At 39.7% G+C, this 17,093-nt stretch overlaps 2 protein-coding genes across 2 annotated transcripts; both read left to right on the forward strand.

Annotated features, from left to right (window-relative positions):
* Positions 1-407: 407 nt before the first annotated feature.
* Positions 408-6,250, forward strand: LOC310929313 (eukaryotic translation initiation factor 5A-1-like; the record flags this gene model as incomplete). Its single annotated transcript, XM_083892036.1, has 5 exons — positions 408-414; positions 727-890; positions 1,823-1,927; positions 2,477-2,611; positions 6,119-6,250. The coding sequence occupies 5 exons, from the start codon at positions 408-410 to the stop codon at positions 6,248-6,250; spliced, it is 543 nt and encodes a 180-aa protein (XP_083748162.1).
* A 2,821-nt stretch (positions 6,251-9,071) lies between these two features.
* LOC310929445 (eukaryotic translation initiation factor 5A-1-like) lies at positions 9,072-16,780 on the forward strand. Its single transcript, XM_083892207.1, has 5 exons — positions 9,072-9,134; positions 14,398-14,558; positions 14,658-14,762; positions 15,510-15,641; positions 16,533-16,780. Exons 2-5 carry the CDS (start codon positions 14,451-14,453, stop codon positions 16,593-16,595), a joined length of 408 nt encoding a protein of 135 aa, XP_083748333.1. The 5' UTR covers positions 9,072-9,134; positions 14,398-14,450; the 3' UTR covers positions 16,596-16,780.
* The last annotated feature ends 313 nt before the right edge of the window (positions 16,781-17,093 follow it).

Consider the following 17,093-nt stretch of genomic DNA (forward strand, 5'->3'; position numbering starts at 1 on the left):
TTATAGAAACTTCATAGAGCTCCGTTCATTCCTATGGCGTGAGTAAGCCCTGGCTGCAGCACGTAGATCGGGGCGGAGCTAAAAGTTTGACATCTGGTGGCGGAGATCAGACAGCACATTCTCAAACGTCAATGCGGCACCATATAATACAAATTATATATATATATATTATAATATAACTCTATATTATATATAGATTATATATCATTATATATATATATATATATATATAAGTGTAAATGTAAGAAGTTGTATGTGAAGTTGTGAGTATGGAGGACCGCAGGAGTCACTGAACAAGTAATACAAGATGGAATGAAAGGAGGCGGAGCCAGCGAGGGGCGGAGCTCTATCCAGTTCCTATAATAACTCCACGATGTCGAGCGACTCCTTATTCTCTTGGTGCAAACATGTCAGGTCAGTAATTCTCTAAAGTGGCAGCTCTGTGAATGTGTTGTTTTGGGGGAGGGTCTGTCGTCTCCTTTAAAAAAAACAACTAACAAACGACTAATTTGTTCCTAACGGCAGAAAATGCCACCTTCTCAAAAACTGCTGTAAAAAAATGTGATGTATTTTGTTCCACTTTAAATCTTCCACAGGTTGCAGGGACCAAACTAAATCAAATAATCTCGTGACCCAGCTGCCCAATGAATGAGATGAATGAGGTTTTTCTAGCATCGGTCTGAGTATGATAATGTTTTTAATGTTTGTTCCTGTACTCCAAAACAGATCACGAGGATTACAACTTTAACGAGAAGGGGGAGAATGCTCCTCCCACAACCCCCTTACAGTGCTCTGAATTGAAGGTGAACGACCATGTCATGCTGAAAGGACGACCCTGTAAGATAGTTAACATGTCTTTCTCAACTCCTGGCAAGCATGGACATGCCAAGGTAAAGACACTGTGCATCCTATTTAAATGCAGAGCTTAAAGGGCCCATATTGTGCAAAATCAACTTTTTAATCATTTTAGTACTTATATTTGGGACTCAGGGGGCCATACCAGTCCCCAAAATGTGAAAAAACAAGACTCAGTCATGTTTTAGTGGTTCCACTTAGTGTAAGTATAGGCGATAAAACATGTGATGTTTAAACCTCCCGTGGAATTACGACATAGCGACACATTTCACCGTGAACGTTGGCACCCCGCCAGGCAGAGTACTTCAGAGCTCCACCTTAGCTCCTCCTTGTACCTGTTAAATACGAGAGTGCAGGCGAGGGAGGAAGAGTGGCTGCACAGCGGAGCACAGTGTTTTACACAAACTTCCAGCCTCAGAGGATTTTTGTGTCCAGTGGATATATTTTATTCATGAAAAAAATGTTCACAAGCTTCACAAGCCCTTTGTTGTTGATCGTGTATGTAAATTCCTATGCTAGAAAAACACCTTGAACGCACCAGTTACGTGCCTGCAGTTAGCGAGTGACATGTGTGGATCAATAATATGAAGAGCACGCGTTTGAAAGCACTGCAGAAAGATGTAGATGTTGACGGTGATGACGATGGGTGATAAGTGGTGACAGTATGGCTGTGGATAGATCGACACTCCCCTGGAAGCAGTGGGTGTGTGTTTACCTGGGTCTCATTCACATGTAAATGACCAAGCACAAAACCGAGCGCTCTGAAAAAGGCTGTTTTGGCAGAGTTATTGAACTGCTATTGTGCTTCATCCTTATGATATTTTGACTAAAGCATGACACAGACATGTTCATTAGGGCACCAGGACCTAGTTTAACTTGGGGTAATAGGGTATAATATGGGCTCTTTAAGGCACGTTAGATGTTTCCTGGTTTGTCCACACTCACCTAAGTTATGCTGTTCTTACAGGTTCACCTTGTTGGAATCGACCTAATTACTGATGTAGAGTATGAAGATGTAATCCCATCTACCAGTAGTGTACAGGTCCCATTGGTAGAATATAGGGAGTACCAGGTAAATAATCTTTGTTGGAATCATTGCAACTTGGGTGGCCTGAAGGGGTAATGTACATTTGCAAAGAATTCTGGGTATTTTGTCACGTTGACCAAAAAAAAAAAGCAAATTTTCCAAAAATATATTTTGGATGACTCGATAATGATTCTAGTGTCTCGACTTAGGGATGTACCTTCATTTAAGGTACAATGAAGAAAACAACATGTTTGTTTGTTATTGATTAACTGACTATTGTTTCAGAAAAAGACTCAGAATTTACAGCCCGAGTCTCTTTTGCATTGTTTTCCTTGAATTCAATGTTTTCCCAGATCAATACTTGAATATAATCAGTCGAACCCTTGGTTGTTCTTGATAGGACTGTCAACTCTAGCACTTCAGGGTTTAACTCGGGTTTAACTTGGGTTTAACTTGGGTTTAACTTGGGTTTCACTCGGGTTTAACTTGGGTTTAACTCGGGGTGTTTGTGTTGAAATCTGACTGGTTTTACTGTGTTTGATCTGTGTTGTATGTCCATGAACTTTTCTTTCATGTCAATCTCTTTGCTTTCAGCTCATTGATATTGTGAATGGTCACTTGTCTCTAATGGCTGACACTGGAGAGATCAGAGATGATCTTAAAGTGCCAGAAAATGACCTGGGCAGAGAAATTCGTGGCACGTTGGGAAAGGGGCTGGCAGACTTCATCGTAAGTTCTGTGGCCTGTGTTTGAAAAGAAACATTTGCATGTACTGACTTATCCTGAGCAACTGTTAAAGCTCAAGCTTGTGTTTCTGAAACACTTGATGATTTGTATTCATCTTTATACCCAGATAAACATAACGTTGTCTGGTCAAACATGAAGCAAATATGGTGCAGTAGGAGTCTGGAAAAGCTTGCAATAGCAGGTTAGATTGGGATTAATGCATTCCAACCCCTCTAATCTGCGCTCGTCAAAGCTCTGTCCTCAAAACACTGAACTTGGACGGCCTGAAAACTTCCTTCCACCTCGTTGACGAGAGAGTTCTGCGACTACAGCTTTGTTTGAAACACGTGCAAAAGAAAAAACGCTAAACGTCATCACAAAGTGGTCAGTTAGTGACGGTTATGTCTGCATGTAGGCAATCTGTGCTAACTCAACAAGCCGTTTAACCCCCTTCTTCACGGTTGCCCCAGTTACGGTCCTTTTGACTCGCTAATGAAGTGAGACCGGGGTCTGATTCTACTGGTTTAGAGGTTTAAAACGAGCTGTCAATCACCCTAATTGACCAAGGTAAGCCTGAGCTATGGCGCTGCGTAACTGAAGACGCTGCAGAGTCACAGAGTTGTTATTACGCACCGCACAGGAAGCATCGATTTACAGCGAGTTATCATAGTTGTTTTTTTTTTCCAAAACAAGTTCTTTTTAGACCTGTAGTGACATATAAATAAAATTAAATGTTTTTTTTAATAATTTGGTACATAAGAAATCTCAAATGGCACAGATGGTGCCAAAAGAGAGAATGCCTAGACATCTCTTTACTGAAACCTCTGTAATTTCACTCTGCTTCATTTCAGCAGCATCTGATGAAGTCTCTATCACTGTGAAAAGAAAACTGTGGGTCAACTGACCTTTAGCTTCTCTTTTTCAGGTTACCGTGGTCAAGGCTGTAGGTGAAGAAGCAGCAATTGGCATTAAAGATTTTACACGTTCTTAAACTCTGGACTGGCTCAGCTTCTGCTGCATCATGGACTCACGGCTGACTGGCATTCCCTACAATCACACAAGTTAATAAGCAAATGCATCTTCATTTTGCAGGTAGTGATATTATTCTAGGAATTTGTAACATTCCTTATGATATACTTATACTTGCAACAGTGGGGTTTTATTTGATGTTTTAGAACAGGTCCAGTGTGTTATGATACAACAGGAAGTTGGTCTTGTAGGTCATGAACTGCTTCAGGTGGAATCTGACCTTGAGTATCAAACTTCTGCCGTCTTGATGATCACAACTGTCTTATTTGTGTCATGTCGGCAAAATAAAGTTACCAGCTCCAAGAAATGAATCCACCGTCTGCTCATTGAAAACAACACATGCCTCTAAGTTCATTTGATCATTTTAGAGTTTCTGGAAAACCTTCTTAAATGTGTATGTTGGAGAAAAGTGAAGATTCAATGAAACGAGAGGCTTTGAAGCGGGTATGTACTTCAGCTGCTCACTAGGTGGCAGCAAAACACTGTTCATGCCATGTGGATGTCTGTCTTTCTACCCATCTTTGATATGTTAGTTTAGTCGAGTACAATCACACTCCACTGAACACACACACACATATATATATATATATATATATATATATATATATATATATATATAAAGGTAAAGGTTGTGAAAGCTCTTGATCCTTGGTCAGTTAATAAATACTTGACTTAATATGCTGCCCCTGTCTTTTTGTGGTTGCTGGACACATCTTGTGTCCTGTTTTAGCTGTTTTACATCATACATTAGATTCGTGTAAATACTATTTGTTTATCAAGTTGCCATCTAGTGGACACAAGGAGGACTGTTATCACCTAACACGTCGATACTGTCTTGCTTTATGCACCTATTGAATGGGTCACAGGGTTATTTCATAGACTGCAGTGTTGTAGAATTCAGAGCCACACTCCAATCCACAAGGAGGCGCTAGTGCGCCGAAAATCAATTTGTGAAACCGCCGAACCGGAAGCGCTGCATCATGGGAAACGGAGCAAACATTTGATTAGCAGGTCAGGTGTGGCGGCGGCCAGGTATAGAGGAAGAAGACCGTGCTACAAGCCGTCTGAGAGGGCAGAGATGTCGGGGAACTGTCGGCCGTGATGTCGGGGAGTCAAAGCGAAGAGTTCCAGAATGTTCTGCTGGAGAAGAAGACGAGACGAGCCGCCATGAAGACACTGAAGACAAGACGAGCCGCCATGAAGACACTGAAGACAAGACGAGCCGCCATGAAGACACTGAAGACAAGACGAGCCGCCATGAAGACACTGAAGACAAGACGAGCCGCCATGAAGACACTGAAGACAAGACGAGCCGCCATGAAGAACCCGTCCGCCGCTTCTTCTTCTCCTCTGACACGAGGAAAAAACAGTTTGTCCAATTTGTTTCTATCCTTATATTTTGACCAATTCTATCCAAAAAACAGACTGTTTACTAAGTAAACATATTATTGTGATAACAGTGATTAGAAACTAACTATTTTAGTCCATTTTATGAATATAATAGAACAGTGTCTTCTTATGTGAATCCTGATTTGTGTAATTTAACATCTATTATTGTCCACTATTGAAATAAACCTTCTGTGGGGAAAAAAATAACCAAAATAATTCATATTGAATTGGTGTTTTATCAGTGACACGTCGATAGAATGACCATTTAGTGTAAAACCTGTAACGCCATTAAAGATATTATTCTCACAATCTCCTCAAAGAAACATTCAATTGCTGTTATTAATAGAACAAAAACAAACCTGGCAAATCAAATGATTAAACGTTTTGTCTGTGACAAAATCGAAAATCTTAATTTTACTATGTATTTTATAACATTATTATTTTCTGTATAATTTTGCAACAATCAAATATAATAATCTTTGTGCAGTTGTCAGATTTTACAATAAATTTAACCCAATAATCCTCAAAGTAACATTCAATTCCTGTTTTATTAACGGCAAAAACAAAATGATGTAACTTTGAATTCTCCTGCTTGACCTGGAAAATCATATTTTTAATCCAATCTTTCTATGTAGCATCTCCTTTTATATTTTAAATAACTGAAATGTCACTTTTTCCAATTTGTCAAAATATACAAATATATAAAAAAATACATAATATTGCAACAATTGAACATAATCTCATCTTTTGCAGATCATGCTGCCTTTTATAATAAATTTAAGCCAGTATTCATAAAATAAATGTCAAACTTAGATAATCCAGGATCCGTTTTTCCTGTGTAGAACAGGTGTCTAATCTAATCTAATCCAGTCAAAGTTAAAACCAACAAGAGCTGAAATATCTGAGATAAATGAATAAAACAATGAAATCAGGCTGTTTAATGTAGATAAAGTGATAGATTATTTCCAATGTGAGCCTCTAAACTATGACACAGTTGATGTAGACAAAGTGATGTCAGAGCCTGTTCTGACCTTTTGTCCTTGACTTGTGAAAGAGCACCAGTTAAACCATGTCCTGTCTTCTCTTCTGCAGAAACTGGTTGACGTCCATCATCATCTTCTCCACGATGTCGGCTGCTTCTTCCAGCGCTCTGAGACGATGAGTATTCACGTCCATTTGTATTCACCAGTGTGTTTAGTCTGCTCCATGAGCGTGGACATGTAGTCAAACAGTGGAGAAGAAACTCTGTTCTTCCTCGCTTCACTACATCTACATAAAGTAATGTTTACTGTTGTAGAGTCATTTGTTTATCTAAATAAAGCTAAAAGTTAATGACAAACATTCCTGTTGACTGATTATTTTAGTGAACGTGTGTCTGTCAGCAGGTGAACACAGATTATCAGCTGAGACGACAAAGTTTAAGCTCAAACTAACAGTTGTAAACTTTGACAGAGACGTCTTCAGTGACTCTGTCAGTGATCGTAGTGACACAACTTCAGAGGTGGTGACGTCTCACACTTATCACTGAAGTTGTGCGTTACTATGATCACTGACAGTTACTGAAGACGTCTCTGTCAAAGTTTACAACTGTTAGTTTGAGCTTAAAGTTTGTTGTCTCATCTGATAATCTGTTCTTTGACACTCACACTTTGTCTTTAGCTCCAGTTTTTTTTAAACTCAATCATTGACTTTGTTAGTGTCACTTTAGATTTACTTAATGTTTAACTTATAGCATTTCTGGTTGTTGTCCTTAGCTCCAGTGTTCACTGGCTCATTGTATGTACTTAGTAAATTTATTTTTGGAAATGTTTAACTTAGTTGTCTTTATAGTTAGTAATGTTTTCACTTTTAATATATAAAGGTAATAAAGACAAGAAAATTGTATGCTTGATTTTTTTGAAAAAACAATTTGAAACAAAGTATAGTTGAAGTTTTTATTTTTGAAACACAAAAACCCCTGCATTGCACTATCTAAACACATGTTTCTCTCCAGACAATGAGTGAAAAATGCTCGAAGGGTTCTTCTTCTTCTTCTTCTTCTTCTTCTTCAAAAAGCAGCAAATAAAGACAGACACAATCTCAACTTCTTTTGACTTTTTATTTAACTTTAACAAACGCAAACACTGGTGCAGACTAACTAAACTAGGGAGTGAAAGAGGGGTTGGGGCCACATCGCTTACTATTTTGTAGCACAGCTTGGAGGAAACTATTCTTGCAAGAGTCCATCTTCATTCTGGAAGACAAAGAAAAACAACTTCAACAGAAGTGGTGACATGCTGCAACACAACAGACTCACATGATGGTGCAGTTGTCTCTTCAAGGAGCCTCTGGTTTCTCAGCCGAGTGGAGCATCATCTCAACAGCATCCTGCAGAAGACGAGACACCAAGTTAGACCTAGGAGACAAAGTGACCCTTGTTTTGCAGAAGACCAATAAACATTGTCCATGCGAGACACAATGACAGTCAACATAAGGCTGAGTGTTCACAATAAGTCTGCATTGAAACAAATTAGACTTTCTTCAGACATTAGCACACAACATTAGCACAAGTACTTAAAGACTATGGTCTTCCAAATTAGCAGCTTGTTGCATTACTCAAAGCTAACAGCCTTTTTGGATTGTGGCCAACACTACTAAAGACTTCAATCACAAATCTTGTTAATCATGAAAAAAAGCTTTAAACCGATTATCAAAATAGTTGGCGATTGATTTAGTAATCAATTAATCGTTTCAGCTCTACATCTAGGTTATTTAAAGTCTTGCAGATTAGCTCAAATCAGAAGCCCTTTGGGATTTGGGTAATTTCTAAAGCAGTTAAAGTTAGACCTGAGAGTCAAGGAGATGCAACACAACTAAAGCTCGATACACATTGAAGCAATTTAAACCAACTTTTAGTCAGTTACTCGAAATTTAGCATCTTCCAAATTAGCAGCTTGTTGCATGAATTGCATGTGTGGCCAACAGGAAGGACCGAGTGAAAATAAAAATAAATGCCAGATTAAATATAAGCTAAACGCTTGACCTCAAATCAAAACACCAACAAGTAACTTTGTTTAAATGCCTTTGAGCAAATGTTTATTCAACACAATTGCACAACAGTTTCAATGAAATGTACCTGTGCAGATTATTGGAGGGTTCACTTCCTGCATGACTCCTTCACACATCCCCAGAGTCTGAAAAAAAAGACAAGAAAAATCAAGGTTAAAGCCTGTCCTCTGGCGCCATCTTGTGGTCAAACAGAACAGTGGATGGGGATTTACCTGCTTCTCTGGTAGATTGTTCAAGTTTCCATTGCTGCAGGAAAAGTCAGCAAATCCTGAAGAAGAAATGCACGTTTAAGAAAGTGCAAGACAAATAAAAATAAATAAAGCTGCATGGACTTCAGTAAACTGACTTCCTGCATCACATTCATTGGCCTGGATTTTCTCTCTTGAGGATCATTTTTTTTAGCACCTGAATGAGAGAAAGACAGATACATAAATATAGAGGAAATGTAGCTTTACCTGATCATTAAATGGTGATTTAATTATTCCAGGCAGCAGTGGCTTAACGCCCGTGTGCCATGATGTAAAAACAACAATTTCTCTGTAGAAATTGGTGCAGGAGTGAATTTGCAACCATTGCTGTGAGCAAGTGAGCACATGGGGGGGGGAATTAAATCACCTGCTGAAAGTCTGCTGCAGTGACTCAGGATGGAGCTTCTGAAACCTGTGAGAGTGACAAAACTAAACGGTCAGAGAACACTCCATTATGACAGCTAACATGTCATTAGCACAAAGGAAACATGCAGACAATGCTGTGGTTACCTGGAGCTAGAGTTAAATCACTGCCTTCAGTTTAAACCAGGATTCTGAAACAGAGCAAAGAGAAGACGTTAAAAACACAAAGCTTAAGAACAAGTATTACAATATAAAAATGATATCAACAAAAGCAAAGCGTGTTCTGTGTCCACTCTCACCTGTGTAGAGTCTGTTCCCTGTCCAAGTGACTCTGACCAGGAAGTGATGCCGACTCCGGGCGGAAGCGGAATGAGAAGAACCGGAAGTGAAGAGGCTGGATTCAGGCCGAGTGTCATGGCGTCTTCTTTCACCTGGTGATGAATAACGATGTAAGTCAATGGCAAATAAACACACGTACACAAAAGTAATTCCACTAGTTTTCTATCAAAAGTCATTTTCTACAAACCTCCTTCGTGAGTCTCGGCGTTAACGCTGGAGTTTGGACTGGTTTGTCACGCTCACGGAACCTGTTAAGAGATGAAAGTAATACAAGTTAAAATGTTTGTTAAAAGGTGGGATTCTATCACAAATGTCGATGAGACGAATTGTTCAGCTTGATCAAACGGAGCCGGAACAAAGTCCTAGATACAAGGGTTTTGGAGAGAAAGTCACTTTTTAAAGCGTTAGTTCACAAAAACGGCAGAACATTGAACGGGGTTTGGTTTATGGCTCTCACCGAACAGACATCATCACGCCGGGTGGATGAGCAGTATTTCAGTCGCAGAGTCTGTAAAAAAAAGGAGGAAAAAACAACAACGAGTTAAAATGTGAACAAGATTAAAGAGAAAAGGATCGACTGAGCGTTTTTACTTCACCTTCAGTTCAGGCTCAGCTGCTCAGGTGATGATTCACTGAGGCTCAGAGAATGAAGCAGGTGAAGGAGTTGTTTATATACAGCAGGTGTCACAGGTGTGAGTGGTTTGGCCTAATCACCTGCTCATTTACGTCACCTGTGATACCTGTCCGCTGGGGGGGGGGCGTGGCCTCCGCTCCACGTGACCTCACGTTCTTCTCTTTTTAAACCAGTTTTTGTCTTTCATAGTAAAAACGACTTCTAAACAACAATATTCACATTATTTATCAATGTATTGTACATGTTTATGTTATTGTTTACATAGTTCAGAACGTATAAGACTTTTTATTCAGCTTTTGAAATGTATGTGTTCAGTTTACAGTGATGTTCATCTGAGAAATGAGAAAGAAAACAACACAAAGTCACATTTAAACACCGATGACAAATGGTTTTAATTCAATGCTGCAAAACCCACATTAACGCTGTCTCTGCTGTACTTTGATTACTTTTTATGGAGAAATTTGACATAAAAAAGGATGGAATTTAGGCTCCACAGAAAGACAGATGTATAAAAGTCAAAAAAATATGAGTATTTAAGATTCTTTTTATCATTGTCATATTCATCTCATTTAAATCCCTTAAAAAGACCTATTAAAAGCATTGATCACACATTACAGAGAAATATGTGCTCAGTTAATACTTGTATTGTCTATTTCTGTCTTTTTCCATGCAGTGCTTCTTTGAATAAATAAACCAAATCAGGAAAAATACAAAAACAAACGACAAGTTAAGTTATTTAACTCACAACTGCAACAAACATCTGTTTGGATTTTTCATAAACTTGACCAAAAAGACACAATTTAGTTCTGGCAACTCGTTTGAACAAAGGACAAATGACTCAAATTGTACTTTGAAAAAAAAAATCTGTTTCGTATTTTCTTCTCAGATTAAACTGAACAAATTCTGTTACAATTCAAAAACAGTAGTTGTAAAATAAAACATGGATGTGAAGCGATTGAAAGATGAAGGTGATTTTTCCCACAAATTCAACTGGAAGTCGATCAAATATGAACCCGTAACGCACACATATATAAAGTGCTGCTCCCTGTGTGGACCAGAAACAACTTAGACATTAAAAATACTGAATAAAAACAATAAAAATTATTCCCTTATACAGCCAGGAGGTGGCAGTAGGTGGGGGTCACGCGGAACCCGTGGCGTCCTGCAGGTCCTCTCTGATGGCGTTGAGCCCGCGGACTTTGTACGTGCATTTGACGATGAACTGGAGGATCTTCCCGATGTCCTGCAGGTGGACCTCGTACGCCTGCGACACCGTTTCAATCTGGTAGAGGACGGGAGAACGTTAAAACGTCGGAAAAAAAGTGTGTTGTAAATTAAAACGTGCGATCGCGCAGATGCATAGACTGGATACAAAAATGGGCGTGAACGCTCTGGGGCCGAAACTGCCGGAGATGACGACTTTCTCGGCTTTCTCGCCTTCACGAACAAATACAGTGAAATATCGCGACAGTTTGTGTGACGATATTATATCGTTTTTGAGACACCACGTTTTTTTTTATAAATAAACGTCAAACGTTTTTGTGGATTGGCATTAAAAAAATAACAAAATAAGTTCATATTTCAGTCCACTAGATGGTGCCAAATTTTCAAATATCGTGATAAATCGTATCATGTTGTCTCTGATGTTTTTAAAAAAATATAAAACAAGTGGGGATGCAATAATTACTTCATTATTAAACCATTAATTAATCAATTGTCAAATAATTTAATAATCAATGAATTTTTTATAATTTTTAAGCAGCAGTTACCGCATGTTTGCCCCCGCTGCTCCTCGTCCTCGCAGGTGTCTCTTGCTCCTGCTGGCTGCATGTGTGTGGAAGGTCCAAATGGCAAACAGGAAGTGGATGATTCCAACTAGATTTATCGAGAGGGGAGGGCACGGACCGCACTAAGTCAGGAGGCAAATAAATATGTAATTCGAACTAGAATTACATTTAGATACATTAGGGGGAGGTGGAGTAGGAAATCAGGTAAATAAGAGATAGCAAGTGTGTGCACGCAGGTACAATACAGAGTGAGCATTCGTACAGTAGTTCCAGGTTGTCCTGTCTGCGTATCAAAGCGTTCTTCTTGTTGACCAGAGTGAACCACTCCTGGATCAGCCTCTCCTCTCCATCGCGGTCACTTCCTGTACAAGCGGGAAAATGAAAAAATATCATTGAACAAGTATGCAAATTAGTGTAGTTCTAACCTATGTCACATGTTGACAATTCTACGTGGACCGTCAATGCCGTTTTTTCTCCGTCCTTGTAAACGACTGTGATTGAAATCTGACAAGTCCAGGGCATTCGTGTTCAGGTGAACGCCGGTACACACATCCAAACACTGACAAAACTACCCAGATGTAGCAGAGCTAGCTTGCGGCTATTTGCCAAGTGCTTCGAGGGCGCTTGCCCGTCATGTAGCGCTTCATGAAGGGCATACTCTCTCGAAGCACTCGTAGCTAGCTAGCTCATTCATTAGCTCACACATTTGGAGATTGTAACGTGCTTAGTTGCAAAAATATATGACAACTAAATTGTTCCTCGACAGATGTGGCCGCCATCTTTGTTGAAAAATATCAGCCGGCTCGCTGATTCGAAAAGCATCATGGGTAATTCCATCTTCCACTTTGTTTGAGGCACGCATCAGAGCTCACTACATTTTGAGGGTTGATTATAAGGGCAAAATCGCACTCCCCCCTACGCCCAGCTACAAGCGCAAAATTTAGGGTTAGGGCAAAAATATAGGGTTAGGACAGGTATTGGGACGGGGGCCTAAATATCATCTAAATGCTGCCACGGTTATATGATAGCAAATGCGAGGGATGCACGCCCTATGCATAGAGCCATCCTTAACAGAGCCGCTTCTTGCTATATGCAGACTATGCAGCTGCATAGGGCCCCACAGCCACCAGGGGGCCCCCAAACTCAGACTCATATTTTATTATATTTTTGAGAATTAAAAGTACCTGTCTTTATTTGCATGTATTGGATGCATTCATTATGCATACATTTGCAAAGCATGCAAGTGTGCTTGCAAGTGTGCTTCAGAAAAAGTTAGGAATCTCTACCTCGAGTTTGAAAAAATAGGGGCATAGGGCCCCCAAACAGCTAGAAACGGCCCTGCCGATGAGGCAGACGAGACTACATCATCCGCAAAGAGCAGAGACATTTTTGGTACGGCTCTACTCTCTGGTTGGACTCGTCCGTCTCGTTGGACTCGTCCGTCTCGTTGGACTCGTCTGTCTCGCTCTGTCTCTCTGCGTTCGTCTTTTCAAAATAAATATTTTTCCGGTTCAAACTCTTGTATTCTTGTATTTTCTATTTATCTTAGAACAAAACAGGCCAATAAACATTTAGTGGGGAAACAAAAATACTTCACTTCTAGTCGGAGGCCTAGTTGAAAATCACCATATATCATGATAAACTGAGATTATTGAAGTGAATCAGTGCATCTAATTCAATGTTTCTGCCAATCAATGACCATCTCAGGGCCGGATAATAATAATAAGAGGAGTTGTGTAAACATACTGTCCTTCAAAGGGTTATCATTAAAAAATATATTATTATTATTATTAGATTTGTTTATTTCAGGCTGAAGTAGCTTTAAAAGATCAACTCATTAAAAGTGGAATAAAATATTAATATCTAACATTTTTACAGCAGTTACAGCGGACAGAGTGGCGTAAAAAAAAAAAAAAGTTGTAGAATAACAATTATAATGTAATACATATTGATATGTAGAGATTATAAAATAATGATATACTAAATGTGGGCGGAGCATCTGGTGGCTGAGATCAGACAGCACATTCTCAAACGTCAATGCGGCACCATATAATACAAATTATATATATATATTATAATATAACTCTATATTATATATAGATTATATATCATTATATATATATATAAGTGTAAATGTAAGAAGTTGTATGTGAAGTTGTGAGTATGGAGGACCGCAGGAGTCACTGAACAAGTAATACAAGATGGAATGAAAGGAGGCGGAGCCAGCGAGGGGCGGAGCTCTATCTAGTTCCTATAATAACTCCACGATGTCGAGCGACTCTTTATTCTCTCGGTGCAAACATGTCAGGTCAGTAATTCTCTAACGTGGCAGCTCTGTGAATGTGTTGTTTTGGGGGAGGGTCTGTCGTCTCCTTAAAAAAAACAACTAACAAACGACTAATTTGTTCCTAACGGCAGAAAATGCCACCTTCTCAATGCTGTAAAAATGTTATATATATCGATCTTGTAAAGCTTCTTCAGCCTGAAATAAACAAATCTAATAATAGTATAATATCTTTGAAATGTTAACCCTTTAAAGGTGATGTGATGGTCATTGATTGGCAGAAACATTGAATTAGATGCACTGATTCACTTTAATAATCTCAGTTTATCATGGTATATGGTGATTTTCACTAGGCCTCCGGCTAGAAGTAAAGTATTTTTGTTTCCCCACTAAATGTTTATTGGCCTGTTTTGTTCTAAGATAAATAGAAAACACAAGAAAAGTTTGAACCGTAAAAATATTTATTTTGAAAAGACGAACGCAGAGAGACGAAGCGAGACAGACAAGTTCAACCAGACAGACGAGTCCAACCAGAGAGTAGAGCCGTACCAAAAATGCAAATTTGCAACAAAAAAATCCATGCATATATTCATTTCCACCGCCAATGTTTGAGTATAATAATGTTTTTACTGCTTGTTCCTGTACTCCTGTTGGGTCTCACATAACAGACCACGAGGCAGATTTTGATGGTGGGCACCCAGAGCTTTCTGAGACCTTCCCCATGCAGTGCTCTGCATTGACGGTGAACGGCTATGTCATGATTAAAGAACGTCCCTGTAAGATAGTTGACATGTCTATGTCATCGCCTGGCAAGCATGGACATGCCAAGGTAAAGACACACTGTGCATCCTATTTGGAATGCAGAGCTTAAGGCACTTTTGATGTTTGTCGTTTGTCCACACTCACCTAAGTTATGTTGTTCTTACAGGTTCACCTTGTTGGACACGACATCTTTACTGGTGAAAAGTATGAAGATGTAATCCCATCTACCGAAACCATGAATGTCCCAAATGTAACAAGAAAGGATTACCAGGTAAATAATCTTTGTTGGAATCATTGTAACCTGGTGGCCTGGATGGGTAATGTAAATCTGCAAAGAATTCTGGGTATTTTGTCAAAATGCCATTTGGATCACCTGGGGCCTCATGTGCAAAGACTTGCGCGGTTTTCCGTCTGAAACTTGGCGTACGCCAAAACCCAGAAACTGTCGTACGCACAAATAAATTCCGATGTATCAAAGTGTGCGTTACGCATGGATCTGAGCACGTTTCTTTTGTACATCCCAAATCAACGTGGAATTGAGCGCACGTGCAGAGGTGCCAAACTCCTCCCTGTCCACGCCCAAACGTGCATGGTGCGTTGGTTTACATACGGGACAATTAAAAGAATAAACTATTTACTCACCCAGGAGCCACCCATCGCGCACTGTGGCAGCCTCCAACCTGTTCCCAATCATGCTGTTTCCCAGCATCACCACTAAGCGTCGCCAAAGGAACAATAGCTGTAGAAACGTGCGTACGCCAGCCATGAAGTTGGCGCGGGCACCGCACATTTCCACTGTCATTTCACGTTTCATACATCTGAACGTGAGCGTGGAAAAGGACGTACGCCACGTTTTTGTGCGTACGCAACCTTTGTACATGAGGCCCCTGATTATTCAAGTGTCTCGACTTAGGGATGTACCTCCATTTAGAATGAAGAAAACAACATGTTTGTTTGTTATAGATTAACTGACTGTTGTCCATGAACTTTTCTTTCATGTCAATCTCTTTGCTTTCAGTTACTTGATATCTCGGATGGTTACTTGTCTCTAATGAATGATGATGGAGAAAGAAAAGACGATCTTAAACTGCCAGACAATGACCTGGGCAAAGAAATTCAAACCACGTTTGGAAGGGGTGAGGACTTCATGGTAAGTTCTGTGGCCTGTGTTTGAAAAGAAACATTTGCATGTACTGACTTATCCTGAGCAACTGGTAAAGCTCAAGCTTGTGTTTCTGAAACACTTGATGATTTGTATTCATCTTTATACCCAGATAAACATAACGTTGTCTGGTCAAACATAAAGCAAATATGGTGCAGTAGGAGTCTGGAAAAGCTTGCAATAGCAGGTTAGATTGGGATTAATGCATCCCAACCCCTCTAATCTGCGCTCGTCAAAGCTCTGTCCTCAAAACACTGAACTTGGACGGCCTGAAAACTTCCTCCCACCTCGTTGACGAGAGAGTTCTGCGACTACAGCTTTGTTTGAAACACGTGCAAAAGAAAAAACGCTAAACGTCATCACGAAGTGGTCAGTTAGTGACGGTTATGTCTGCATGTAGGCAATCTGTGCTAACTCAACAAGCCGTTTAACCTCTTCTTCACGGTTGCCCCAGTTACGGTCCTTTTGACTCGTTAATGAAGTGAGACCGGGGTCTGATTCTACCGGTTTAGTGGTTCAAGCTGTCAATCACCCTAATTGACCAAGGTAAGCCTGAGCTATGGCGCTGCGTAATTGATGACTCACAGAGTCACAGAGTTGTTATTACGCACCGTACAGGAAGCATCGATTTACAGCGAGTTTTTTTTTTTCAAAACAAGTACTTTTTAGACCTGTAGTGACATATAAATAAAATTACATGTATTTTTAGTTTTTTTATAATTTGGTACCTAAGAAATCTCAAATGGCACAGATGGTGCCATCTCTTTACTAAACCCTCTGTAATTTCACTCTGCTTCATTTCAGCAGCATCTGATCCGGTCTCTATCACTGTGAAAAGAAAACTGTGGGTCAACTGACCTTTAAACTTCTCTTTTTCAGGTTACCATGCTCAACGCTGTAGGCGAAGAAGCAGCAGTTGGCTGGAAAACTATGAAATCTTAAAACTCTGGACTGGCTCAGCTTCTGCTGCATCATGGACTCACGGCTGACTGGCATTCCCTAAATCACACAAGTTAATAAGCAAATGCATCTTCATTTTGCAGGTAGTGATATTATTCTAGGAATTTGTAACATTCCTTATAATATACTTATACTTGCAACAGTGGGGTTTTATTTGATGTTTTAGAACAGGTCCAGTGTGTTATGATACAACAGGAAGTTGGTCTTGTAGGTCATGAACTGCTTCAGGTGGAATCTGACCTTGAGTATCAAACTTCTGCCGTCTTGATGATCACAACTGTCTTATTTGTGTCATGTCGGCAAAATAAAGTTACCAGCTCCAAGAAATGAATCCACCGTCTGCTCATTGAAAACAACGCATGCCTCTAAGTTCATTTGGTCATTTTAGAGTTTCTGGAAATGATCAAAACCTTCTTAAATGTGTATGTTGGAGAAAAATGAAGATTCCATGAAACGAGAGGCTTTGAAGCGGGTATGTAC

This window comes from Microchirus variegatus, assembly GCF_963457635.1.
Source record: "Microchirus variegatus genome assembly, chromosome: 7".
NCBI lineage: Eukaryota > Metazoa > Chordata > Actinopteri > Pleuronectiformes > Soleidae > Microchirus > Microchirus variegatus.